The sequence below is a fragment of the Carassius gibelio genome, chromosome B23, assembly GCF_023724105.1.
Source record: "Carassius gibelio isolate Cgi1373 ecotype wild population from Czech Republic chromosome B23, carGib1.2-hapl.c, whole genome shotgun sequence".
NCBI lineage: Eukaryota > Metazoa > Chordata > Actinopteri > Cypriniformes > Cyprinidae > Carassius > Carassius gibelio.
This window is the reverse complement of record NC_068418.1, coordinates 8160138-8187561: the sequence shown is the minus strand read 5'-3', so window position 1 is coordinate 8187561 and position 27424 is coordinate 8160138. Positions and strand designations below refer to the sequence as shown.

Below are 27424 nucleotides of genomic sequence, written 5' to 3'. Positions count from 1 at the left end.
TGCTAGTGCAGATGTTGACTAGAGCTCGTGCACTGCAGCAGCATCAACGCGTTTTACACCGTAAGCCGGACTGTTTTCAAAGAAGAGCCCTTCAAATTATACTTTCACCATGGGGAAGGTTGAAGGCGGGATGAAATGTGTGAAATATCTCCTCTTCGTGTTCAATTTTATATTTTGGGTAAGCAATGCATTTGTGTTGTATTTGCATGCTATCATGTGTGGTATTTTAGAATATTGTACAATGTGGATTCAGTTTTGTGTGCACTTTGCGTGTCATTTATTCGTTGTGTGTGTTGGTGTGTTACGCACTTTATGGGGGGAATTTAAAGCTTCGGGGGCAGGCTTGAAGTCATTGCTGTACGACTCAGATCAGATTTTCCACTGGGGAAAATCCGCCCCTTTTTCCTTGAGCGTGTGTTCGTTTGGAGGGCAGCAGCCAGACACCGGTGCTCTGTGGCACTGGGAGTTTTTGATTCACTCCACCGACTGAATCTTTTGAATCTTTTCAAGTTTGGTTCAAATCTGTTGATTGATTAGTTCAATAACCCTGTCCGCCAGCAGGTGGAGCTGTGAGCTTTGTTTATTATAAATGAAACATTGAATGATTCACTCATTCATTCTTATTGTCCTTTATTAATGCCCTGTTCATTCAGTCCATCGGATATCAGAGTCATTCAGTTCATCTGTGATAAATGAATTATCAAATTTACTTTTAAATGTTCATTGACAAGTTAAATATTATAATTTCATTCACAAATCACGAATGAAATATCTCACTCAGTGAATTGTGGATTAGTTCGTTAAAAACTACCAATGCAATTAAAAACTACCAATACAATTCTCCTATACAGATACTGGGCATAAAAGTGTAAACAAGAAGTTGGTTGCTAGACACTGGCACAATGTCGATTGGGAGTCATGCCAAAACAAAAATACAGCGACATACTCGACAGAGACATGACAGTGAGATCACATGGGCAGCCACGCCATCGTTTTCAAAAGTCTCAGTTTTAGTCCGTTTACACTGAAATGCAACCCCATTTTTCAAGTTTTCAAGTTTTTTCGAGTTTTCAAACTAAAACGGGGTCAGATGCTTTTGAAAACGCTGAATTAGTCTAAACAATAGGCATAACCATAGCAAAAGTTAAGCATTTTAAAATGAAAACACAGTAGTGTAAACGGGGCCTGAAGGTATTATAATGGATAAGTGGATTGGAATCAGGCTAAAACATACAATAAAAAAAAAAAAAAAAACATACACAAACAAAGTCCAATTAAACACATGTGGCTCGTGATGATAAACTAATATGTAAAAACACAAAACCATCTCTCTGTGCAAGAAACTGAACAGTATTTATGTAATTTTTTTTACCTCCGATTCACCCAATGTCGGAACTGTTAAAGCTCTCCTGAGTGTGTTCTCAGTGGCTCGTTTGTGAGGCGTCTTCTTCTTCTTCTTGCTTTACAGTGGATCGCAAACTTACGAGTGCATTACCGCTACCTATCTCTCAAGTAGACCACTGACACTCTATCTACAATCTCAATTAGGAGCGTCAATGGTCCATTTAAGAGATAGGTGGCTGTAATGCACTTATAAGTCTGCGATAAGCCAGATAAACATAAACGTTTCATTTTTGGGTGAACTATCCCTTTAAAACACGCATTGATTAATGTATGAAACTCTTACCTGGGTACTAACTGGTGCAGGAATCACAATTTAATGAAGGGCTGGCTATGTTTCATTGAACTGACCCTTTTATCTGATTTACCATAAACTTAGGGGAACGGCAAGCAGTCTATCCTGTTTTCTCTCGGAGGAACATTACAGTTCATGATTTCAGAGTTTTCTAGAGTGAATGAACTGCTGAATTTAATCGTGCATTCAAATAATTTCTTAATCTGAGTGATCATAATAATTATTCTTAAAATAAAATATTAGAAAAAAAGAGGATATTAATAAAAAAAGAGGAATCAGTTGTGGGAGCATTTGAATTTTGGGGTGGTATTTTTCTACAAGCCTTCCTGCAGCCCAGATAAACCTGGACATACAGAGGCACTTTAAAAATAGTCATTTCCAGGCAGAACAAATCACTGAAAGTTATACAATCTTAAAAAGCCATGAGAGCATTTCTATTATAAACATAGATTTGTATAAGCACAGCTCTCTGTTAAATAAATAATACATATAAAACCTTTTCCAGTAATCATGAACAACTGACAAGCTCATGAAAATTAATGGGTCAAGAATGTTTTGAGAGGTCTTTCTTTGGGTGTATCATCCTGACTTATTAAGTTCAGAGTATTTTTTTATTTATTTATGTATATTGGAGCTGTTACCATATTTTAAATGAATGTGGTTACCACATTTAAGCATTGCACAGAAACGCCTAAGTTCCTATTAAATAAGTCTGAATTGTATGTGCATTTTCTGTTTCCACAATAACAGAACTCTTGGTAAGATTTATTAGTATTTTATATTACATTACCATGCTTTTTCCCCACATTTGAAGCCATTTTAGCAGCAGGTTTTGCCAAAGTGCCAAACAAGTGACCTTTTAATTTAGCTGGACCTTCAGTTTGTCACACACACACATGTGTGTGCTTAGCTGTCTAAATGAGGACATATGAAAATATGTCCGAAATCTATACTTTAATACATGCATTATCTACTGTATTACATTTGCCAAAATCATGTGAAGTGTACAGTGAGTGGAAAATATGTAATTTTAGACTTACCAAAAATAAAGCCATTTAGTTAATAAAATGCATTCACTGACTCACTTTATTACTGTAAATATGCATCATATAAGCATGCATTTATAGTGCAGCTTGCACAATACATACTGTATACTTTTCTCAAAAACAGTAAGCAGTATACACACTGTAAAAAAGATAAAATTTTGAATAAGTGAAGAAATCAAAGATTATCGGAGTGTTGGAATTATTATTCTGTGTTTGCACATTTAATCCAATGTGATACTTGCCTAATCAATTCTGTGATTTAGCATTGCTGATAGAAAATTGCTTTGAAGTAAACCCAGCACCATTTCATTCCAAGCATTCATTATCTGATCTTATCCAAACATATCTTTCCAGGCAAAGGAAGCTCCTGTATTACTCAGTCTAACTGTTTCCACTTCCACACCTGTGATGTGCATCAGTGTTGGAGGTGTTTTGAAGGAGACCTTGTGAAACAAATGTCCATCCCTTTTGCTCTTGTAAGGCTTTGTTGGCACTGCAAGTCAGGCTTTAGGCCTTCCAGATGAGCTTCATCTCCACACTTTATATGTCCTTTCAAAATATCCCAGCAGTGGACAGACCAGGCCTTTGTCCTTTAATGTGTTACTGGGAAATATGGTTAAATAGAACTGAAGAATAGAGAGTGTCAAGCCTGATTAAGAGGCCGACGCGGAAATAGGATAGAAAAGGGTTAGAGACTGTGAGAGAGAGACAGTTGGTATGATCCTGACCTAGTTAACCAGTGTGAACGCAAGAGCATCGTTAGTAAAATGACACATGAAATGCATCAATCTTGGTCAACATAAACATCTTGGTTTAAAGTGACACACCAGTTTTTTGAACAGCACCTTTATTCTATCATACAGAAGAGCTGAAGTCCTTTAAAATTTAGTGTTAAGAAGATCTTGGATTAACAATCTCTGCTTCTCCTCAAAATGTAGCTATAATGTTCATACCAATAACTCAAAGGATGAATTTGATCAAAAATGTGCGCGTTTAACCAGAGAAATCTCCGCACGGGAGCTCTGCTTTGTTCAGTTTGACACAAAAACCTAAAGAGTGTCACAGGAACCATTTTTTTAGTTTCCAGCCGCGTCAACCTCTCTCCCTCATAAACCTGGCAGCTCAGCCATGGAAAATGGGCACAGTTAGGACTGAATAGGACAGAGAGAGGAAGTCGTACAGGATAATGATCTCTGACGGTAATCTCGCAGGTATTATCATCCGTGTTGTCTGACCGACGGCGTGTAGGATGCAGTGGCTGTTTGTGATTATCATCATCATTATTAAAGGAATGTGTTAATATGGACAACATCTGTGACGACACACTGTCAGCTTCAACAGTCATGAATGATTAACTACACACTGCTGGGAAATTACACATGGTATAACTTGTTTTGAACCCTTTATTTAACACATATATATATATAGATATGTATTTTACTGGTTGATTTCATTCTGTGTATGCTTTACCCATGAATCCGAACAGATATGTCTTATCTTGGATGATCTATTCTGTCGAGAGTGAATCATATTCCCATGATGTGTGTTGAATCAGAGAGCCTCATTGATTATTAATAATGCTGTCAGATTGCACATCTGTATTGTCAGGGGAACAGCAGACAGGAAGGCATAGAAGAGGGAGGTCAGAGTTGAAGAAAAGATAAATGAAGTGAGCCCTTACTGTGACAGGAGTGATGCGGATGGCGAACCTCGTGTTGTTTTCGGCTGGACTGGACTGTGTGTGGTTTATATATCTTAATCAACAGCTGGTCTATTGACCATTCAGACTCGATCCAAAGAAGAAGGGCACATTAGCAGATGAGTTATGCTAATGCTCCTGTAATTGATGCTAACAGGACAGGAGTTGCTCTGTGGTAAACACCATTAGGCGTTTAAATGACTTCCTGTGTGTGTGTGTGTGTGTGTGATCATCAGATAACAGAACACTCTCCCTTTCCTCCCACAAGCTTTTACTGTAAACATTATAGTGTATGTTAACAACAAGGGCGCTGTATGCATTCACAATACTCTTATTTCATACTAAGTATGCTTCAAACCCATTAACCATGTTTATTGACATTGCTTAGTACTTATACTGATATAAAATTATAATGAAACTTTATTTGGAGTACTACTTGTGCACAATGCACATTTGTTAGTATTAAAGCTATGTATATGTGTATACTCTGAGCAGTATAGTGTGTGGTTTAGTGCACTACATGAGCGCTGTTAAAATGGAAACTGTTTTCCACCAGGAGATCTCATCAGCTTTTCCTGGGTTTGGGTTGACCAGTTCTCTCTCTGTTCCTCTTGTTCCGTAACGACTCGGGTTGAAGCTCTTTTCCAGCGTTAGAATAGTTGTTTTGGTGTTTGCTGTAAGTTCTTCACTAGTGAATGCAGACAGGAGTTCATATTGTGTTCAGGTCAACATGAAGCACCAAAGCAAAGTCTGCTGGTTTAATTATGGCCCGTTTCTTTTTTGCTACAAATGAAAACTCTATTTGATGCTTAAATTATGGAAATTACATTAAAAAAATGTGGGACACCATAAAACTCCCAAAAAAAATTAACAAGCCAATATGTTTTCAATATGTTTTCCATTAGCATTCTGGCATTTGCTCAATTTAAATGTTTTTAATTGTCTTTCTTATTCTTTTATTTATTATTCTTACTATTATTTGTGCATTGTTACGGTATTTAAATTTATATATATGTATATGTGTATATATGTATATGTATATGTATATGTATAAAAACAGTAATATTGTGGAATATTATTACAGTTTTAAATAACTGTTTTCTGTGTGAATCTATTGTCAAATGTGATCTAAGCTGTATTTTCAGCATCATTACTGCAGACTTCAGTGTCACAGGATCCTTCAGAAATCATTCTCATATGCTGATTTGCTGCTCAAGAAACTTATATGCACATATTTATTTATGTTATAATGATATTTTTCAAACGCACGTGCAGACATGCAGTGTGTAACAGACAGACAGTTGGTCTTTTGTCCCAGAGATAACTCCTGATGAGCGCTGGAGATCTGTTGAGGTGGGGGACACACTGTTGGAGGGGGCTGGAGGGGTGTTATATGAGCGAGAGGCTGAGGAAAGTGCTGCTCGTCTTGCATCATCCTTGTGGATTTCTTTTTAAACACATGTAATATGATTTTTCATGACCTTAGATGATCTTTGCCCTTCAGACCTGAGAAATCCCAGAGGTGTTGATTTTACACAAAAGCCCATTTTAACATCTTACACTCTCCAAATTTGAGAAATTCAGGGCCCTTTTGAAGTCCATTTTATTTGTTCCAATAAGTTTTTTATTTTTCAAAAATCATATTTTTTTTTCTTACAAATTTTTCGGAATTTCGTTTTTATTAAAATTGTTTTTTGACTCTGTTGATTAAATTATATTCAAATGTCATTAATTGAAATTATGAAAAATACAATATTTAACTGCAATTTATTAACATTTAAATGATTTTATTTTTTCTCAAATTCAGTTTTTGTTTTCCATTATTTTTTCAGTTCCATTTTAATGGTTTAATTAAATATTACTAACCAAAAGCATCTCTAAATAATTGATTCTATTAAAATATATATATATATATAGTACTGTGTTCATTTTCTTCTGCTGAATAAATCTTGGTACATCATTTTTCTGGTAAATATTCCTTTAAAAATGATGTTTTATTAATATTTGTATTAGCAGTAGTAGTCCTATCATTATTCAATCATCGGGCTCCAGAAACTGCACCCAGTGGTGGCAGTGATCCAAGAGTGTAAAACTGAAATCAAATCAAACTCTACTCCAACAGACGAGGGTCTGCTTCATTGTCAGCAGTGATTAGAGTTTGCTTAATGGTGAATTCTACAGCCTGCTTTTATTATGTCATGGTTTGGCCTTCAGCTGTCATTTCTCAGGTTTAAGAGCAGAAGTGGAAATATCTGTGCCACCTCTCCATAACCGCAGGAAAACTGAAGCCAAAGGGTGCTGAGATGGTCAGGCCTTAGATAAACAGTGTCTGACGGTGTTTTCTTATCTGGAGGAACTGAACTTCCGCTGACGTCATTTAGCACGTATCGTCATGTAATGTGTTGTGTAGTGATTTGATCTGATGATGATTCTTCAAAAATGTCCTCTTTTGTGTTCTTTGGAGCTGAAACGAGATCCTCTCAAGATCTATCGCTGTTGTTTTTGCAGTTGATAGGCTCGCTGGTTCTGGCTGTGGGCCTCTGGCTCAGACTTGATCCAAATACTGTGTCTCTTCTCGGAGAAGACGGCCCTGAAACCTTCTTCATCGGTAAGTCATTCATTGATCAAATTTCATTATATTTCTTAAGGCCTTATAGACGGTATGTCTAATTTTGGCAGCTTCTCAGAGGACAGCATCCAGTTCTCCAAAAATATACTTCTGTCTCTTATATCTAAATGTTTTTTTTTTTTTATAAAAACTATTCAGCAGAGGCAGGGATACATAGTCCAGAATATATATATATATATGGAATATATTATTATTATTATTATTATTATTATTATTTATTATTATTTTTTTTTGTTTAAACAAATATTTAGTGGTTTCCCAGTGTATCCCTTAAAAGAGAAATAGAGAGACATTGTTGATTATAGTGATTTTCTCTATTTATTATTATTCATTTTACACTGATAATATATTTTAATAACAAAGCTATGCTACAAGAACTATTCCATTTACAAAATGAATGAAATAGTAGAATTTAATAATATTTAATTAATAATTAATATAAAACCATATATTATATTATCAATTTAATTAAATTATTTTTAAATTATATACAAATAAATAGGATTATTTTTTAAGGATTCTGCAATTCTGAAAAATCTGAAAAAAATATTTTTTAAAAAAGAAGAAGAAAAAGAGTATGCATTTAATTGAGTGCTTTCTGAGTTTTGGACCTCACTCTAGCTCTTAAAAAGAGAAATATAGCAGCGTCAGACAGAGCTGGTGTTTATTGGGATGGAAACATCTGAGGCCACTCAGGGTGGCAGAGTTTCCACGGCCTTCTGCCCAGCCCTCGTGAGACACACTGAGTTCTGGGTGTTTCTGAAAACAGGGACGCTTCACGTTGTGCTTACATGGAGGTTTCACAAGGCTTCAGGTTTGCTGTAGCAACAGTTCAACCTGGAAGGTTGTGTAGTGCTATATCTGGATGCAGAGGAGACCAGAGCGTCATGGTGTCAGGAAATACTGTATTCTTATCCTCAGACGGCCTCCTCACGCTTGGGTTAGGCGCTGACATCACCCTCATCTGTGGGTTTCGGCTCTTAAAGCTGTGAAGAGAAAACCAGTGTGAATGACCAAGACTAAGTCACACAGTCTTTTCTTTACAGCCCACATCAAGTCTTGTCATCTTCTTAACTTCAGTCTGCAAACCACAGTCACATTTGCTTCACACACAATCGTGTTTTCATGTTAGATACAAATACAACCCACATACATTTATTTTTATAGACTTACTGAAACTAGTCATTATGGATTCACCCATATATTTCCACTATATATTTATATAATAATAAATGTACATCTAAAATGATTTAAAATTGTCATACGGTGTGTGTGTCAGGACTTTAGACCTGTCTGTGTGTGTTTTTGCTCACCATGTTTTTCCTTGACCCAGTTTATCTCTCATGTGCCCTTATTTGGGCGTTCCTGTTCCTGTCCTCATTGTCTCTTAATTAGTCATTCTATTCACCTGTGTTCCTCCCAATTCCCTCGTTATCTGGTGTATTCAAATTGTTTGTGCTGAAATGTATATGGTTTTATTAAAAAGAAAATATGTTAGAAAATATTACAAAAGCATAGTGGAGCTATGTTATATGACTAAATAAATAGGTATTCATAAATAAAAATATAAAATACATTTCTTTAATTTACTCATTCTCTTGGTCATCCAAGATATAGGTGACTTGTTTCTTGAGTAGAACAGTAAAGGAGATTCATTGGTAATTCATAAAATGTAAGTTGATGCCTACCATCACTTTGAGAGTCTGAAAAAGCATATCAGGCAACACATAATTAATACCTATGGCTTCTGGCAACAAATTAGAGTCTTATCAAGCAAATAATTGGTCTGTGCAAGAAACTGAACATTGCATTTTATGAATCCCCAAGGACGATGGTTTTCTTCTGCTGTTCTAATGAAGAAAAAAGTCCTGCATTGGATGAGGTTAAATTAGAGTAAATTAACAGCATTTCATTTTTTTTTGGGGGGGGGGGGGGGGGTGGGGGGGGGGGGGGTGTGAACTAACCCTTTCATTTATTTTATTTTATTTTATATTATTGAATTATGTGTTATAATATGAGTGGTTTTAAAAGGTTGTGTTATATGCAACCCCTGTATAGTATGTAGCATAGTCTCAGCCTCTGGACCTTTGGCCGAACGTCTGATGCATATCGCACACAAAAATTATACACTTCAGTGTTTCGAAAATGTCATCGTTTTGGTTGAATATATTCATAAACAAGATACCATGATGCCATGAAATGTGATTGGTTAGTTTACCTGTCAGTCATGTGGCCTCTTGGGCAGTTCTTGGCCATTCAAAGCGGCCAAGGCAGAGAAACCAGAGATTGTCTTACTATAAAGAGATGAGAGGGTCTGTATTACTTACTACTGGAGAAAGCATGACGCTAACTTGGATCACGTGTGCCGTAATAACCAATCACATTACAGCCTTGACTTCACTGAACTTCACTCACAGCTGTGTGACACTCAGTCGCCGTTTATGGATCCCATAGGAATGAATGAGAAGCACTGTAAGCTGAATCCCAAAAGTCAGTGACTTCCCATACAAAACACCATTTCTTTCATAGTAAACAGAGTAAAACATGTTGAAGATTAGCAGATAGGCTGTCGATTCATTAAACGATGAGCCATTTCCTCTAAAAAGCTGTTTATTCAGCATAGTGAAGCCTCTCCTCCATTGACATCCATAAAAAAATAACCTGTCTTTGGATTCCTTTCCCATGTACTGCAAGACCAGAAGCGTTAGCTTTAGCTGCTATACTTTTTCGGCTAATGGTTGCAGACTTGCCTTCTAGTGGCTTTCGTCAAGGTCTGAAGGTCTGGCTACATGAGAATAGGGTTAATTGAAGCATGCTAACCATCCAAACCTTAATCGTCTGAAATAAACCACCTGACAGTGCTGACATTAACCAGTTCAGCCTCCTTATCCTTCCTGTCTACCCACACACACACACACACATTTTACATGATTTTTAGATTAAAGTCAGCAGTGACAAAGGTTTGTCTTCTCCCCGGCTACTGTAGCAACGGTGTAAATATTATCAGCATGTGACAAGATTGATTTTAGTCAAGAGGGAAGATAAAGGTTGTGTTCACTCTCTCTGTCACACTTCGTTTTCGTTCATCTCAGTTTACTCTTGTTGTTTCGCAAATGCTTGAGATAGTGGTGAGTTTTTTCTGCATGAGTATATTACACTCTCTGCACAGAGGAAGTATATTTTCTGGGAAATTAAAATGTCTGTTGTTTAACCGAACAGCAGGGACTTTTCTCTGTTTGTATCAATCTGCTTGTATCTAGTGATGGGGATCTTCAGAGACTCTTTTTGTTACACCAGCGAGTGGCTGAAATGCACACCAGTTCATTGTGTGGACTGTAATCCCGTTTAGATTTTATTTAAATCTATTGCCATTGACTGCTCAAGCTGGCAACACTGTCTAAAATGTAAGATACTCAGTGGTAATTTATTGTTTATCAGGCTGTTGTGTAAAAGCAATATCACACTAAAGCAGCATACATGTTTTCAACATTGATAATACTCAGAAATGTTTCCTGAGCAGCAAATTAGCATATTAGACTGATTTCTTGAGGATCATGTGACACTGAAGACTGGGGTACTTATGCTTAAAATTCAGCACTGCATCACAGGAATAAATTACATTTTATTTTAATCAAACTAATTTTTCCTTGATGAGCATGAGGTCAAAAAATCACACCTTTTCAAAACTCTTAATACCCTGGCCTGAATCATGAATATGTTATACTAAAGGGTGACATTGCAAGCAGCATAATAAGTACTCATCATCTGCCTTGTTATCCTATTTAATGATATAGCAAGATAAAGGGTCACAATATTCCCTACAGTCTCTCTCTCTATCTCTCAGGAGAGCTTCGATCTCATTTCCAGACTTCCCACCTGTCCCAGGTCTCCTGTGGCATAATTATATCAGCTCAGGATGAACTCCCCATGCTGAACTAAAGAGCTCCTGTCTCTAGATTACACTCTGAGTCTGAGGAAGCTGATCTTAGATCAGTAAGTATTAGGACGCTGACTCTCCATGCCCTGATGTTGACTGAACCTGTCAGGCATTAGACTTCGTCGTGGCTCTGCTCTGTTTCAGAGGCAGATGGGAATTCATGCACCCCACACTCTCTGTCTATGTTGCTCTAATTAGGACAATAAGTTGAGGGAAGTGGCTGTAGTGAAAACCAATGACATCATCTTGAAGGGGTGTGGGCGGTCACGCTGTGCTCAAACCAAGCAGCAACCTCCCGCTCTCTCTCGTGAAGCCTATACAGAAGTGACTTAAACTGTAATTCTTATAAACTCAAAAAACGATTTTGGTCTATATAGCAAATTTTTGCCCTTCATGAGAACTGTGAGGGGGGTGGATTTTTTAATAACTCATCCGTTTAAATTATATTAAACCTAAAACCTCTGCTAATTAAGGGCGTAGCCACTTGAGTGACAGGTGGATTTTCCTGTTCCTGCTTCCTGATTGTTTCCAGTTTGATTTCAGATGTGTCGCGTCTTCCCCTGATAAAGTTGTGTCCTTAAGAGTTCTTTGTCTGGTACTTTAGGTCAATTCTCGGCCTCTATGTTTTTTGATTGGTGAAATAAAGACTGTTGCATGCTAAAGGGTCATGAAACCTCAGACTAGGGCTGTTACAACTAATTGATAAAATAGATTATTATTGAATAATGAAAATCATCGACAACGATTCTCATCGGGGGGGGGGGGAATTGCATCCTTCAAGGTTTTGTGACCTCAAGCTTTCAAGTGCTTTTCATTCAAAATGCAGTCAATTGCTGTAATCATCTTTCCACCAAAAGAAACAGTCCAAAGAACTGGAATTTTGAATTATTTTCACCATTATTATTAATTATTGAAACTATTTTAAAATAAATACGTTTTTGCGACCAATGTGTGTGTGTGTGTGTGTGTGTGTGTGTGTTGTGGTGTCCTGCGCAGGGGTCTATATCCTCATCGTGGCCGGGGCTCTGGTGATGCTGGTGGGCTTCTTCGGCTGCTGTGGTGCCGTGAGGGAGTCTCAGTGCCTTCTGGGATTGGTGAGTGTGTCACAAACAATATCGTTCACTGACAGGAAACTTGAGCATGTTGTTGCTTTATTTAAAACTTTCTGATTTGAGAATAGAAAAAAATAAGAAACCTGCTGTTTGAAATCTATGGTAGACGTAACCCAGGTGCTGTTTCTCTTGCATGGCAGTTTTTCGCCTGTCTTCTGGTCATCTTTGGGGCAGAAGTGGCTGCAGGAGTGTTTGGGTTCCTCAACAAAGATGAGGTACTACTAAACTGCAAAAGATCCCAGCCATGTTGATTCAGAGTTCATTTGAAATCAAATCAGCCTGACTTGTACAACACAAGTTTTATTCATTTGCCTTTTTAGATCATTAAGGAAATAAAGCAGTTCTATGACGAATCAGCAGGAATCAAAGGCAGTAATGAAACCATCCAGTCCTACCATTTAATTGTGAGTTTACACTTTTCACTTCATATTTTGTGTCTCACTGTTGATTTTAAACAGGAAGAGTAAATATAATGTGGAAAACTTAAACTATTCCATTTTGAATGTTAATGATACTTTAAATAAAATTAGTTTGTGATTTAATGTTATTTTGACATTTTTCTTTATTTTTATTTCATCTTTAGTTTTTGTAAATGTACTACTGAGACACAATTCAGTTTATTGCCAAGGAAATATTTACATTTTATGTTTTGGTTTCAGTTTTTCTTATTTAAGCTTTATATTAATTACCGGAAATGACTTTTTATAGTTTTTGTTATCAATACAGAAACTGATATAAATATAACATATATTATGTTTATGTATTTGTCTACCCTTATTATAAAAGATTTTAATTTGTAACATTTTAAATCTGCAGCTGAACTGCTGTGGCTCACCTTCAACACAAACCAGTTTGTGTGAAGACGTCGGATCAAACCAGGTAAGAGACTGAAGCACAGGTGAGAACAATTAACAATGCAGTTAGTAGAACACTCTATAACACTTCAGTTAGTGTGATATCTCTTCAGCTGAATTTTTTAGGACGATGTGGTGCCAAGATGTATATTATTAATCAGTCAGTTATGTGTTTGACTCTATGCAGACATGTGATGTGGCCATTGAAGAGTTTTTCAACAGTAAGCTCTTCGTCGTGGGTTATGTGGGGATTGGAATCGCGGGAGTCATGGTAAAAATACCTTTATGTCATTCACTGTAGTCAATAAAGTCTGTTTATATCCTGATCCTGTTCAAACTTCATAATTTGAATACTTTTAATTTTAAAAGCAAGGCTTCCTTATAATTTTCCTTCTTTTGGATTATGTTTTTGAAATTATATAAACAAATAAATAAATATATGTTTGGGGTTTGTAAGATGATTTTGGTTATCAAGGCTGCGTTTATTTAATCAAAAGTACAGTAAAAACAGTAATATTGTGAAATATCATTACAGTTTAAAATATAATGTTTCTTTTTAATATATTATTACAATCAAATAATACAAATCATGTATATTCCTGATAGTGATCCTTCAGAAATCTTTCTTTAGAACTCTTTCTAAACTTTTATGATTATTATCAATGATGAAAACGGGTGCAGCTGCTCCATATTTTTGTCAAATATTTTTTCTGGATTCTCGGATGAATGCAAAGTTCAAAATAACATTATTTGTTTATTTAAGAATAGAAATGGTTAGTAACACTTAAATGTCTTTACTGTTATTTTTGTAAATGCATTCTTGCAGAAAAAAAATGATTCATTTATTTTAAAAAGAATCTTACTGAGCCCAAATGGTGGTGTATATATATATATTTGAATAATAATCATATTTGTAAAACCAAACATTTTTATAATAATGTGCACTTTATGTACAGTACAAGTGTGTATTTCATGCAAAACGTCTTCTCTTTTTACAGATCATTGGCATGATCTTCAGTATGGTCCTATGCTGTGCAATTCGGAATAGCAGGGAGGTGATCTAACACAGTCTTCCTCACCTAGACTTGACCTTTCACCTTTGATGCTTAACCTTTGCTGGACTTGCATATACAACATTAACATTCAAACCGAGCTCAAGGTGTTCTTCTGCCATTCAGGAGCTGAAAACAAACTCCACTTTCGTAATCCTGTACACCTCAACCAACCAATGGTTAGTCCGGCCTCGTCGTTTAAACTGTCAAATTGCTGGATTGTCTTTATTTAATGCCTGCTGGTTGGGTGCAGAACTGGAAGTTGTTAAATTCGTTTTAATATCATTTAGATTTTGACTTCAGTTCTAGTGCATACTGATCTGCTCGTCCTGCGATAGTTTGCAGATTTAGGTATTGATGCTATTCCAGGCTGTTGCTGCGTGGCTTCGCATGTCAGATAAAAATATTGTGTAATGTGATGCCAGGGGTTCAGTGGCAAACCCACGGCTGCTGGGAACTGTGAGAAGAAGACCCACAGATGCCTTTCGCTTTACGTTTGTACACAAACAAAGTAGTCTTCTACATCACCGACACATTCCAATCGCAAACAAATGCTATCCTGGATCCGAATGCGAAGGATCAGAAACACACATGTCGATGATCTTCAGAAGAATACTTGTATCCATATCATAAATGGACAGTCCACCCAAAAATTTTTGTTTTATAATAATTTACTCACCCTCATGTTGTTCCAAACCTGTATGTATGGAAGCTTGTGAATAAAACAATTTAAATTATGATTGCAACTTTTTATCTCGCAATTCTAACTTTTTATTTTTTCTCAGGATTGTGAAATATAAACTCACTTTTCTGATAGATGAAGTCAGAATTGTGTTACATAAACTCGCAATTCTGAGAAATATTTTTTTTTGTCTTCTCAGAACGGGACTTTTTAATGCACAATTGCAAATATATGTCTCACAGTTGTAAGAAAAAACTCACAGTTTCGAGAACAAAAGTCAGAATTGAACGTTTATACACTCTTAAAAATAAAGGTGCTTCACAATGCATAACTTTACAACTCTCAATTCTGACTTTATAACTCACTATTCTGAACTTATATCTTTATAACTTTATAACTTGCAATTGACTTTATATATCTCAATTTTAACTTTATATCTTGGAATTCTGACTTTATAACTGCAATTCAGAATTTATAGCGTATCCTGGAATTTTGACTTTATGTCTCGCAATTCTATCTTGGAATTCTGACTTTATATCTCAATTCTGATTTTATAACTTGCAATTCATTATGGCAATTCTGACTTTAAAATTCGCAATACTGACTACATCTCGCAATTCTGATTTTATGTCGCAATTCTGACTTCATAACTCGCAATTCTGATTTTATGTAGAAATGATGACTTTATATCTTGTAATTATGACTTCATAACTCGCAATTATGACTTCATAACTCGCAATTATGACTTCATAACTTGCAATTATGACTTTATATCAGTTCAATAGTTCAACTAAAAATTGAACAGTTCAACTAAAAATAGCACAATTCTGACATTATAATTCGCAATTGTGAGTTTATATCTCAATTTTGAGAAAAAAAAAATCTGAATTGTGAGATGTAAACTCACAATTGCAAGACAAAAATTCAGAATTGTGAGATAAAAGGGTGGAATTACCTTTTTAATTGTTTTATTCTGTGGCAAAAACAGGCTTCCATATGTATGAGTTCCTTTAAACACTAAAGATATTTTGAAAAGTGTTGGTAACCAAACAGCTGACGTTAGCCACTGGCTTCCACACTATTGAGAAATACTATGGAAGTTGATGGTTACTATATGAAATATAAGGTTACCAACATTCTTCAAAATATCTTCATTCTTTGTTCAACAGCTGAAAGAAACTCATACAGGTTTGGAACATCTCCAGGGTGATTTTTAGTTGAACTGTGCCTTTCAGTCTTGCTTCCCCTTTGAACTTCTCCACGTCTTTTCCAATTTAGGAAAGGCACACTGACACATATTCCCGGCTCTGCTTTTCTTGCGTTTGAACTCACATTGACCCACAGATGATCAGGTTTGTGTTATGTAATAGCCAGGCTCATCTGAAGCCCCTACTGATAACGGTACAGCCCGGTATTCTCTGGCACGATGGAGCAAATCTTCTCATTCCCAAGCTGGATCTTATGGTGTAGAGTTGCCTGGTTATTTTACACATGTTGCTAAGTAAAGACTCTGAAGATCCACTGACACTGTCTTGAGCCTTCTATAATTGGTTGCATCCAACCCTCTGCGCTGTGAATATGAAACGGATCAGACATGAACAACATTTGAATCATTTGCTTGATTCATTCAACAGTTGAGGATGATTCAAGCAGTGTGCTTAAGTAGTGGAATTAGAAGAAGAGTTGGTTGCACTTTATTTTAAGGTGTCCTTGTTACAATGTAATTAAACATTAGTACTGAGTGATATTAATTAAAGGGTTAGTTCAGCCAAAAATGAATTATGTCATTAATAACTCACCGTCATGTCGTTCCAAACCCGTGAGACCTCGGAACACAGTTTAAGATATTTTAGATTTAGTCCGAGAGCTTTCTGTCATAGTTTGTTGTTATTATAATAGTAAGTACATGTAGCGTATAACAAGAACACCTTAAAATAAAGGGTTACTGAAGAGTTATTTTTTTATTATTTCAACATGCATATAAATTGCATACGTTATAAATGCATTGGTTGACTTTGAAATAATTGGGAGACTGTCCATGTGAATTTCTTTGTACACACATTCACTTATTTAATTAGTGGGGGTGGGGGGGTGGGGGCAGAGATGGAAACAGGATCAGGAAAGGAACTCAAAGACATCTGTACCACATGTTTTGAGGTTTTAATTGGATTTGGTTTCTCAGATTTTCAGTGAGGTCTCATACTATTGAACCCCGCATTTTTAACCTAAAATTTTTATACTGGCCAAAAAATTGTCACTTATTCTTCAACTTCGAAAGATCAAATTCAGGATTCTGAAATGAACACTGAAATGACTCCAATTTGTAATGAATCTAATTTTCCACATACTGAACTGAATTGGTCCAGATGTACTTACAGTCTCAACACACATTCCCTTTGACAATATGTCAGCAACATTTAGCAGAAAAGATGGCCTACTATCAATAGTGTAGCAATGCATCAAGTGCAGCTCACACAGAAGTCACTTTCAAACCAAGCAGCTCTCTGTTGGTCAGTGGAAAATGAATGTGACCAACTTTACACAAAATCTGTGTGGGGCAACAGTAAAATTTACTGCAACAGTAAATGTGAATGATCTGCAGTCTAACATTCTGTGTATGTATCTGTGAGAGTTTCATAAGTTGTCATTGTAGGTGTAGCGATCATGGCCATCTGTATTGTGTGTATAGAGGCAGTTTTGACCAGTGTACAGAAACTTTGGTTTCATATTATGCATTTGAAGGTGCCTGAAAAGGCAACATAGTATTTGTTGTTTGTTTGTTTTTTTAATGAAAGGATTGGGAAAGGAACAAAATCCCTGTTTTGCTATTTATAAAGTGGCAGTCATTGGTTGGTCAGATGTATTTCTGCTGGTGTGTCACTGCTGAAGTTCCTCAGGTTGAAACGGCATTAGAGTAGCGATTAGGATACGTCATAGTCAATGCTAACAGAGAGTAACACATGACAGAAGTGTTCGGTTCACATTCAATACTGATGTAGATCTATCTTCAACCCTGTTCAGACTGTAAAATAACTAGCATGGAGCATGTAGTGTGGCTTTCGAGTAGAGGCTCTGTTTTAAACTATTAAGTGTGTCATTCCTACACTTTGTGTAAACAATGTCAAGATTTTTTCGTACTGTAAAAATAACACTGCATTCTTTTAATGTTAGTGTTTGTAATTTGTGTTTAATTTATTTTTTTCTGAAGAACAATTTCAAAATAGCATTCAAGTTTCTCAGGAACACTGCAGCATGAGAACAATAAAATAGTTTGAAGTTTCTGATTCTTGTGTTTTTGTCGATCTTTGTGTTCATGTTGCCAATTGGTTGTCAGGCCTGTCTGTTGAATTACATTTTTTATGGGTGGCCCAGCTTTTCAGAGCAGACTGCCTAGGATTTACCACAGGACCTTAGCCGGTCACCTTTTTAACTGATTGCAATGGAAGGCTCTGAAAGTGAAATGTTAGCAGCACAATCAAATCCATGTTGTATCACATGACATAGGCTTGAGTCTTATATTGTGTGTGTGTGTGTGTGTGTGTGTGTGTGTGTGTGTGTGTGTGTGTGTGTGTGTGTGTGTGTGTGTGTGTGTGTGTGTGTGTGTGTGTGTGTGTGTTTAAATACCCACACTCTGTAATTTGTCACCAGAATTTCTGAATTTCTGCCAAAGAATAAAGTAAAGCTTCTGCAACTCAATTAATTCTAAAAATAGATCATGCAGTTTTGTCATGTTACTTAGGTCCACCAAATAGAGTTTGCCAATACATCAGTATGAGCATTAATTAGTTAAAGCAATAAAAACTGTAGTTGTTTTGATATGAACTATTTATTTAAAAAATGAATTACATTTTAAAAAGTTCACATTTTTAAGATAATTTAATTATTCTGTTGCCACTTGTATTTGATGCTACACAAGCACTAGAGTCAGATGTAAATGCCACTTTCATTTGTAATTGTATTACAAACCAGCAGGAATAACTCTATGCCTTTAAATACAGAGGTCAGAGGTCAAATTACATTATAATTACAATGACTCTAATTTTCATACATTGCAGTCATGCTGGCAACATCGCCACTTTAAAGCAGGTCTTCATCTGGACTTGTGTTGCTGGCATGAAATGCACGTCAGCTGCAAGTGCATGCTATGCAGGAAGCACCAGGGCAGAATCAGGCTAATGTTTCATCTGCAGTGCACACTTTGCACTTTTCACCAACACAGATGTGATCTTAGTTAACACTCACCAAGCACTTTAGAGATCGCATGCTTTATTTGAATCTTTAACTTTGCAAGTTTGTATTAAAGCACACATAATATAATACCCACTATATAAAACATGTCTATTTTGAGTTAAATATAAAAGCAAATGTTATACTTACTGATAACCTCAACTAATTTAGCCTAAACTTAGTTCTGAGTTGGTTTTGTTTGGTAGATTTATTTTTTCATTTTTCATTCATATCTCTTACCACCACCACTTACAAAGCATATCAGTCATACTTTTCACTTATGGCTTATGTTGTCCTTTTTAATACAAAGCCAAATAGAGAATAGCTTATCCAAAAAAACACCATAATTTTGTGTCATTCCAAATAAAAAGAAATTAAATTAAAAAAAAGTTTTTAAGAATTTTTTTGAAATGTGCACATACTAACAGCAAGATTAGGAACACTGTGGAATAAATAAGAACAAAACATTTTTATTTATGGTCCTTGTGTCAAACCATTGTTCAAATAGTTTTGTTCAATATTTCTTCCGTTTAGCACACTCAAATACCCAGGAATGGTTCAAGATGTTTACACATTCATAAGTATGACAATTTAACAAGGTTAGGTGGAACAGAAAGCCTCACTTCATCAGGAATCAAACATCCTGTCTCTGTGTGTCTCTTCAGAGCCGTGTACTGTATATTGTATAACAATCTCCTCATAGGTATGCCTCCATGCTAATGTCCACATTATTCAGCAGTGCCTCCATTAATATTGTGCATATACAAAACCTCACAAAAACGGTAGGACAAAAATTGTTAATGGAGGACATGTATAAAAAATGATATTGCATGATTTTCTGGCCCTTTGAGAGCTTGAGTCATGGCTGTATGCTTTCAAATCAACCCTCACTGAGGATAAATCTGACTGTTCTGACCAAACATTTCAAAAAGAAAGAGAAACAACCATGTGCAATGATGTAGCTTCCTGAATAAGCCGGTTGAATATGCTATAGATATCATGTAAAGACATGAACTTAAACTCCAAGCCATTAACAGTCTTCTCCAACAACCATTTTTTTCAACACACTTTAACAATTATAGAACACATAATAGTGTGTGTGAGATGATGAAATTATGCTTCACAGAAAAAAAAGAAGAAAAAAAAGGTATTGGGGTGGTATACACCTTGGTACCTTACTTACCCCTAAAGAGTGCATAGGAGTACCTTATAAAAATTAGTGGTAAATATTAATTTTTAAAGAGTACCACTCCAGTGACAACTTTTGTTGAGTTTTGTTTGTTAGTGTATGATGTCCTATAATTTGGTTCATATAGAAACATTTAAACTTTTTAGCTGTTTTCCAGATTACAGTAATGGTAGATTTGGGTTATATGTTTATGTATGACCCAGATTTGAATGATTTTGCCTTCTCCTACAAATCATTACAAATTGTCATGGGAGCAAGTTGGTTTGTTCTCAGATAAACAGTCGCATCATAGCTGCGTTGGTCTTTAAAATTTAATGCAGGTGGTTTCATAGCTTAGACAGAGTAAAGGTTGAATGGTGTTTGTCCCAAAAGAAATTCCCCAACACCAACGAAGTAAACCACTTGAGCAATTCCAAAGAGTGGAGCAATGACCAGCGCCCTGCAGCCGGCACCCTTCAGAAAAGCAGTCGGGCCTTCTTTGTGCATTATCTTTCTGTAGGAACAAAGAGTGGGATCATCATTAACACAGCCGAAAAAGAAAATTGCATTAATGGTTACTGATTCTTTTCCCCCAGAATGTCCATTAACCAGGTTGCTTTACCTGATGCAGTCTGCCACACCATTGTAGGTTTCTTCGTTTGCACTTCTATTGAGTGACTGGAGCCGGGTTTTCACGACTGGATAGAGATGGGATCAACTTTAGTCTTTGCACATACATTAACATCTACTCAAACAGGTGTTCTTTAGCAAGACCTGAAGACCCACCATCACAAGGACTGACTGCCACAGCCGCTGTACATCCAGCCACACACCCCGAAATAAATGACCAGTAAAAAGGCACATTGTCATCCTCAGAAGTCTTTCCCAACTTGTTGATGTGGGCAAACAGTGGAAAGTAAATCACTGAGAAAGGGATGTCCCTGTAAGAAGAAGACCCAAGGTCCTATTTTACTAATGTCTCAAGAGATAACTTGCCCAAGTTGGACGTTCATGGATCAGCATTATTTGTTGAATGTACCTAGCAAACATATACAACCCTAAACCCCTACCTACCCCTAAAACCTGAAAGGAATGATGCCACTTGTTCAAGGTCCTAACATAATCTGGCCAGCTAACATAATCCAACTTGGGTCGAACATGGTACACCAGGGGTGTCCAATCCTACTCCAGGAGGGCTATCTTTAAGCAGAGTTTAATCCCAGCCATAATTAAACACACTTGAACTAGGTCTTTAGGATCACTAGAAACTTCCATGCAGATGTGTCAGAGCAAACTCTTTAGGAAAATGGCCCTTCAGGAGCAGGAATGGACACCCCTGCTTTACACCAGTATTTCCTTGTGGTATTTAGTTTAGAGGTACTGTGATACTTGAACCAGAGTTTAAGCAGAGGATTGAATTTGGAATAGATTGCTAGTCGTACCTCATGAGAGTTGCTCCGAGTCCTTTGTAAAGTCCCTGGATGCCCTTTGTGCGAAACAGTTCCTGGGCAATCTGAATGGCTGAAACTTTCCTAATTGAAGACACAGGACCCACATTGTACGAACAGTTCAGGACCGGACTGGCCGTCCCAAGTTTCACAGTGTGGAGCACGGGTAACTTTCTCTGCTGGGCTGCTGAATGTAAAAGATGGCACAGCCTGTCAAGTAACTTCCTGCAGAAAGAATACCTAACAAATCAGTGGTTCTAAACTCCAATCATATGGATACACCTCTTTAAACATTTTGTATGTCCCTGTTATCTGACATACGTTCATGAAGCTCTCTTCTAACGAGCTGATGATCTGAATCAGGTTCGCTAAAGAACACATGCAAAATTTGCAGAGCAGTTGGTCCCCAGTACTGGAGTCGAGAACCACTGGCTCATATCAAACAAAATTTGTTGACCCGTTTTCAACAAGTCTTAGATACAAGACGGAGATGAAGTACAGGAGGAAATATTCACAAATTTGTATGATTGTTTACATCATGAACATTGGGAAGGTATTGAAAATTGAAGACTGATTGTAATGGAAGGTGAACCTGGGTCAGTATTCATGCCTCACCAAGTCGTCCTGCGTCCTGAAGCTGGATCTTGAGCATTTCCATCGGGGTTGTGACAATGACTTGACACATCCCTGCCCCGCACCCAGCCAACATTTCCTGACACACGCTCAGCTTGAGTCTGAAACACAGGTGAGGATCATTCAACCTTTTCATTTAACTATTATTGAGTATTGTACAATTTCTTGATAGAAGCCGAGAGAACATACTCTCCCCTACTGAGCCGCTGACGGAAGAAATCATTGGCGGCCAGTTTGATGGCCTTCTCAGGAGTCACCAGTGTTAGGTTGACTGCTGCACCTGTAGGGATTTTGGGAAATTTTTGAAAACTTTGAATTAAAATTTTGGAAGGTTCAAAGTTTTGGGAGGAAATTCCTGCTTTGGATCATCTTATAATTCCTTACCATGAGTTGATACATAATACATCAATAATTTTTATTTTTTTGCAAACTATATCAAATATCTAAAAGTAGGTCACAGGAACCAACAGCTTTGGACTGGATTGACTTTGGATTGATGTGTCTTCTTTATGCAATGGTGTAAAGTGCTGACATGCAAGGTATGTTGCATCGTGACGATGTGCTCGGGGGCATTAGATAAAAGGAAAAAATGAAGGTCAAATTCTAAGAAATTTCTAAAACTACTTACCTCTGTACATTCCAAAGTATCCCTCAGATCGAACAGTCTTAATCAGACAGTCCATCCTAATCGAAATAATAATATGTTATTGTTGTCTACTGAGTTAAGTCACCATTCTAAAGCTGCAGTATAGAATGAATACTGAGTGAGCTGCACCCTTTTCACTAATCCATAATGTTCTGAGAAAGAAAAGCGAGTTTCAAGCCTCCATGACAGGTAATTATCTCACTCACTCCCAGGAACTCTCTTTTTTAAAAAGTGTTTTCTTTTTATGGTTGAGTGAACTTGCAAGTGTTCAGTGTAGGGGTAAAAGTAAGTCTTTTTTGCTTTGCATTGATATTACAATTTTTACCAAATTTTACAAATGTGCAATGCATACATACATGTTCTTGTAAACCCGTTGGCTTCCTCTTTGGTTCTGGAGTCTTGTCTTGGCCAGATCTATAGGAAACACACAGGTAACACCCACCAGTCCAGCAACTCCACCATTGATGAGTTTTGCAGGGAGGCTTGAAACAAACACAAGAGAGCAAATGTATGAATCAATACCTCAAAAAATCTAAGTAATTGTATTCCTAATGCATTCATCACTCCTAACCTATTCCTCCATTTAACAATGATGCAAAATCAAGGCATTGCTTTGACGCAAAGGTTTAAAGAAGCAAGGCAATGTCAGGTTGACTTATTTATTTAATTATAATTACTTCCCTTTTAATATGTTAAAGTCCCAGTGTGTATAAGAGAATAAACTGATTAACTACACCAATACGGCAGTATTTATTGACTACAACACAACACACAACAGTTGTTCTGGTTCATACCTGATTGGTTGTTGAGCCATGGTGAGAGGTTTGTGGTCTGATTAGAGGGCTGTGGTAGACAGAGGCGCAGTCACTGTGCAAAGCAGCAGAGAGGGGTTATATATGATAACCCCTCCCAGAAGCCTCAGGCGTTCACTCCCTCACCGTGTGTCTCTGCTGTAACCGACTGCACGGCCAATCAGAGGAGCAGGGTCTTCTTACAGTAAGCATGCAATGAGACACTTACACTCCTGCATACAAACTTGCATGTGTGTTTAGGGATTTTGACGAGTACATTTAACACTTACACTACTGCATACAAACTTGCACGTGTGTTTAGGGATTTTTGACAAGTACATTTAAATGCATTTATAAGTTTTAGAAGTCTTAAGTCTTTGAAAAAACATTTTACATTTAAAAAAATCTAATCTTTTTAAAGAATGTTGGATTTCTTCCTAAATGTGCACTTACACGTCTAGAATGTTATACTATACATGAATGACTAAACTATATTTAAAAAAAAAAAAAAAAATTACTGTCAGTCTGTTGCAAAACCTTCATCTTACAGATTTTTTACTTTTATAAAGCAGTATGTGAAAAGAGTAAGTTACATGTTCGTGTTGCTTTTATCTTCTATTTTACAAACCTGATTCCAAAAAAGTTGGGACACTGTAAAAAATTGTGAATAAAAACAGAACACAATAAGTTTCAAATTTCAATATTTTATTCAGAATACAACAAAGATGACATCAATTGTTTAAACTGAGAAAATTTATAATTTTAAGAGAAAAATAACTTGATTTAAAATTTCATGGCATCAACGCATCTCAAAAAAGTTGGGCCAAGGCCATGTTTACCACTGTGTGGCATCCCCTCTTCTTTTTATAACAGTCTGCAAACATCTGGAGACTGAGGAGACAAGTTGATCAAGTTTAGGAATAGGAATGTTGTCCCATTCTTGTCTAATACAGGCTTCTAGTTGCTCAACTGTCTTAGGTCTCTTTGTCACATCTTCCTCTTTATGACATGGCAAATGTTTTCTATGGGTGAAAGATCTGGACTGCAGGCTGGCCATTTCAGTGCCCGGATCCTTCTTCTACACAGCCATGATGTTGTAATTGATGCAGTATGTGGTCTGGCATTGTCATGATGGAAAATCCAAGGTCTTCCCTGAAAGAGACGATGTCTGGATGGGAGCAGATGTTGTTCTAGAACTTGGATATACCTTTCAGTATTGATGGTGCCTTTCCAGATGTGTAAGCTGCCCATGCCACACACACTCATGCAACCCCGTACCATCAGAGATGCAGGCTTCTGAACTGAGCGCTGATAACAACTTGGGTTGTCCTTGTCCTCTTTAGTCCAGATGACATGGCGTCCCAGTTTTCCAAAAAGAACTTCAAATTTTGATTTGTCTGACCACAGAACAGTTTTCCACTTTGCCACAGTCCATTTTACATTAGCCTTGGCCCAGAGAAAACACCTGCACTTCTGGATCATGTTTAGATATGGCTTCTTTTTTGACCTATAGATTTTTAGGTGGCAACGGCGAATGGCACGGTGGATTGTGTTCACCGACAATGTTTTCTGAAAGTATTCTTGAGCCCATGTTGTGATTTCCATTACAGTATCATTCCTGTATGTGATGCAGTGCTGTCTAAGGGCTGAAGATCATGGTCATCCAGTATGGTTTTCCAGCCTTGACCCTTACACACAGAAATTGTTCCAGATTCTCTGAATCTTTTGATGATATTATGCACTGTAGAAGATGATAACTTCAAACTCTTTTCAATTATTCTCTGAGAAACTCCTTTCTTAATTTGCTCCACTATTTTTCGCCGCAGCATTGGGGGAATTGGTGATCCTCTGCCCATCTTGACTTCTGAGAGACACTACTACTCTGAGGCTCTTTTCATATCCAGTCATATAGCAAATTGACCTAATAAGATGCAAATCGGTCCTCCAGCTGTTCCTCATATGTACATTTAACTTTTCCAGCCTCTTATTGCTACCTGTGCCAACTTTTTGGGAATGTGTAGCTCTCATGAAATCCAAAATGAGCCACAATTTGGCATGATATTTCAAAATCTCTCACTTTCAACATTTGATATGTTATCTGTATTCTATTGTGAATAAAATATACGTTTATGAGATTTGTAAATTATTCCATTCCTTTTTTACTCACAATTTGTACAATCGGGTTTGTACTTGTGGGGACATCTGGTCCTCATAGCATAGGATACCAGGTACACACACACACACACACACACACAAGAAACACAAAGAGCCTTCAAACCATACCACACGAAAAAAATAAAAAAAAATCCCATGACCTTAAATATCTGCAATAACAGCATCTTAATATTGAATAGAATATCAAATATATATATATAATAACCATGTTTGTCCCACAAAACCACACATTTTTTACCACACATTTTTGACTGACTGAAGTACTGTCCCACATTAGGCTAATCATACTGTCCCACTTTTCGAAACCACATTTCCTAAAATGGGACACTAGGAAATTTGATAAAATATAAAATATAGAAATTATGCATACAAAATTATACTATATTTTGATTGACAAATATTTTATAAGAAAATTAGGCGACAAGTAACAGGGCTGTCTTGTTCAAAATTCATTCATACTTCTTAATATCAAGTTTGTCCAATCTCTATGTCACTGACCTTTGGGTGTTATTCCTGTCTGATGATTGCTCTGCTCTCAAATATGACTGGACATCTGAGAGGTCATGTGATTTTGATGACATGATACCACATCAAATATATTTGGAAAAACTCAAGAAACAAAAAAGGGGTTAATAGAGTTCCATGGCTTATATTTAATACATTTATTAAAATAATGTCGTCTTTGAACAGTTATTCTGTTCTGAGGGAAAAAAAAACATAAATATTCTTAGCAAATTTAAAGATAGACAGTCAAATTAAAATTAATAAATTATTATTATTATTATTTTAATCCTTATTTATGGAAGAATAAAAGATTAAAAAAAATCTGGTTTAAATTGAATCATCGAAAAATATTTTTTTAAATGTTATAATATGGAGACATTTATAACAATTTTGCTAACATTACTTGAAAAATGTATTTCTACCTGTTTTTAATATTTGTGTGTATGTGTTTTCAGGGTGATTCATATTAAATGTGAATCAGCCTGTTAGGTTAAAAATATATTACTACAATATATTTGACTTGAATAAAATCAGTATGACTGCATGGATTATTATTATTATTAATTCTATATATATATATATATATATATATATATATATATATATATATATATATATATATATATATATATATATTATTTGACCAATCTCCAGTTTACACACAGCAGACTCAAATGAACCAGACAGTACAATGGAAATATGAAAGCCCTAATTCTACTATTTTAACTATTTACATTACACTTACACATTTCAGTCTCTCATCCATAAAGCTCTCTATCACCAGTTTTAATAAACATATTCAACTTCACTGCAAAGAAACCTTCAAACTGGTGTTAAAAAAGACATACAGACTCCATCTAACTGTAACTGTTTAGTGTCAGCTTCAATAATCACAGTGTCTATATAATTAGGATGCCATTTGAGCCCTTTATAAGTGAAAGATTGTCTGTGGCGCTCAGAGGATGCCAGGAGGACAATATATGGTTGTTCAATCAGTTACATTCATAGTATCCTGCCAACAAGTCGACCTGGTCACGCTGAACCAGAGAGGGGAAGTTAACGCTTGAGGACAACGAGATTTGGAGTCGAACGTATCTAACTCGTGAGAAAGAATGAGAAAGTGCA

At 36.4% G+C, this 27424-nt stretch overlaps 2 protein-coding genes across 3 annotated transcripts; one reads left to right on the top strand and one right to left on the bottom strand.

Moving 5' to 3' along the window:
- Positions 1–17991, top strand: LOC128011543 (CD9 antigen-like). The gene is made up of 8 exons (XM_052594053.1): positions 1–178; positions 6950–7049; positions 12004–12101; positions 12260–12334; positions 12440–12523; positions 12936–12998; positions 13161–13244; positions 13972–17991. The coding sequence occupies exons 1-8, from the start codon at positions 110–112 to the stop codon at positions 14035–14037; spliced, it is 639 nt and encodes a 212-aa protein (XP_052450013.1). The 5' UTR covers positions 1–109; the 3' UTR covers positions 14038–17991.
- A 1393-nt stretch (positions 17992–19384) lies between these two features.
- Positions 19385–23769, bottom strand: LOC128011541 (mitochondrial glutamate carrier 1-like). Of its 2 annotated transcripts, none has more exons than XM_052594050.1 (9): positions 23624–23769; positions 23186–23311; positions 22812–22867; positions 22373–22463; positions 22166–22284; positions 21545–21737; positions 20889–21043; positions 20725–20800; positions 19385–20616 (listed from the first exon to the last, which is right to left on the bottom strand). In XM_052594050.1, exons 1-9 carry the CDS (start codon positions 23641–23643, stop codon positions 20457–20459), a joined length of 996 nt encoding a protein of 331 aa, XP_052450010.1. In that variant the 5' UTR covers positions 23644–23769; the 3' UTR covers positions 19385–20456. The 2 variants fall into 2 exon arrangements, with proteins under 2 accessions (XP_052450010.1, XP_052450011.1); XM_052594051.1 differs by having other exon boundaries at positions 21545–21734.
- Between the last annotated feature and the right edge of the window lie 3655 nt (positions 23770–27424).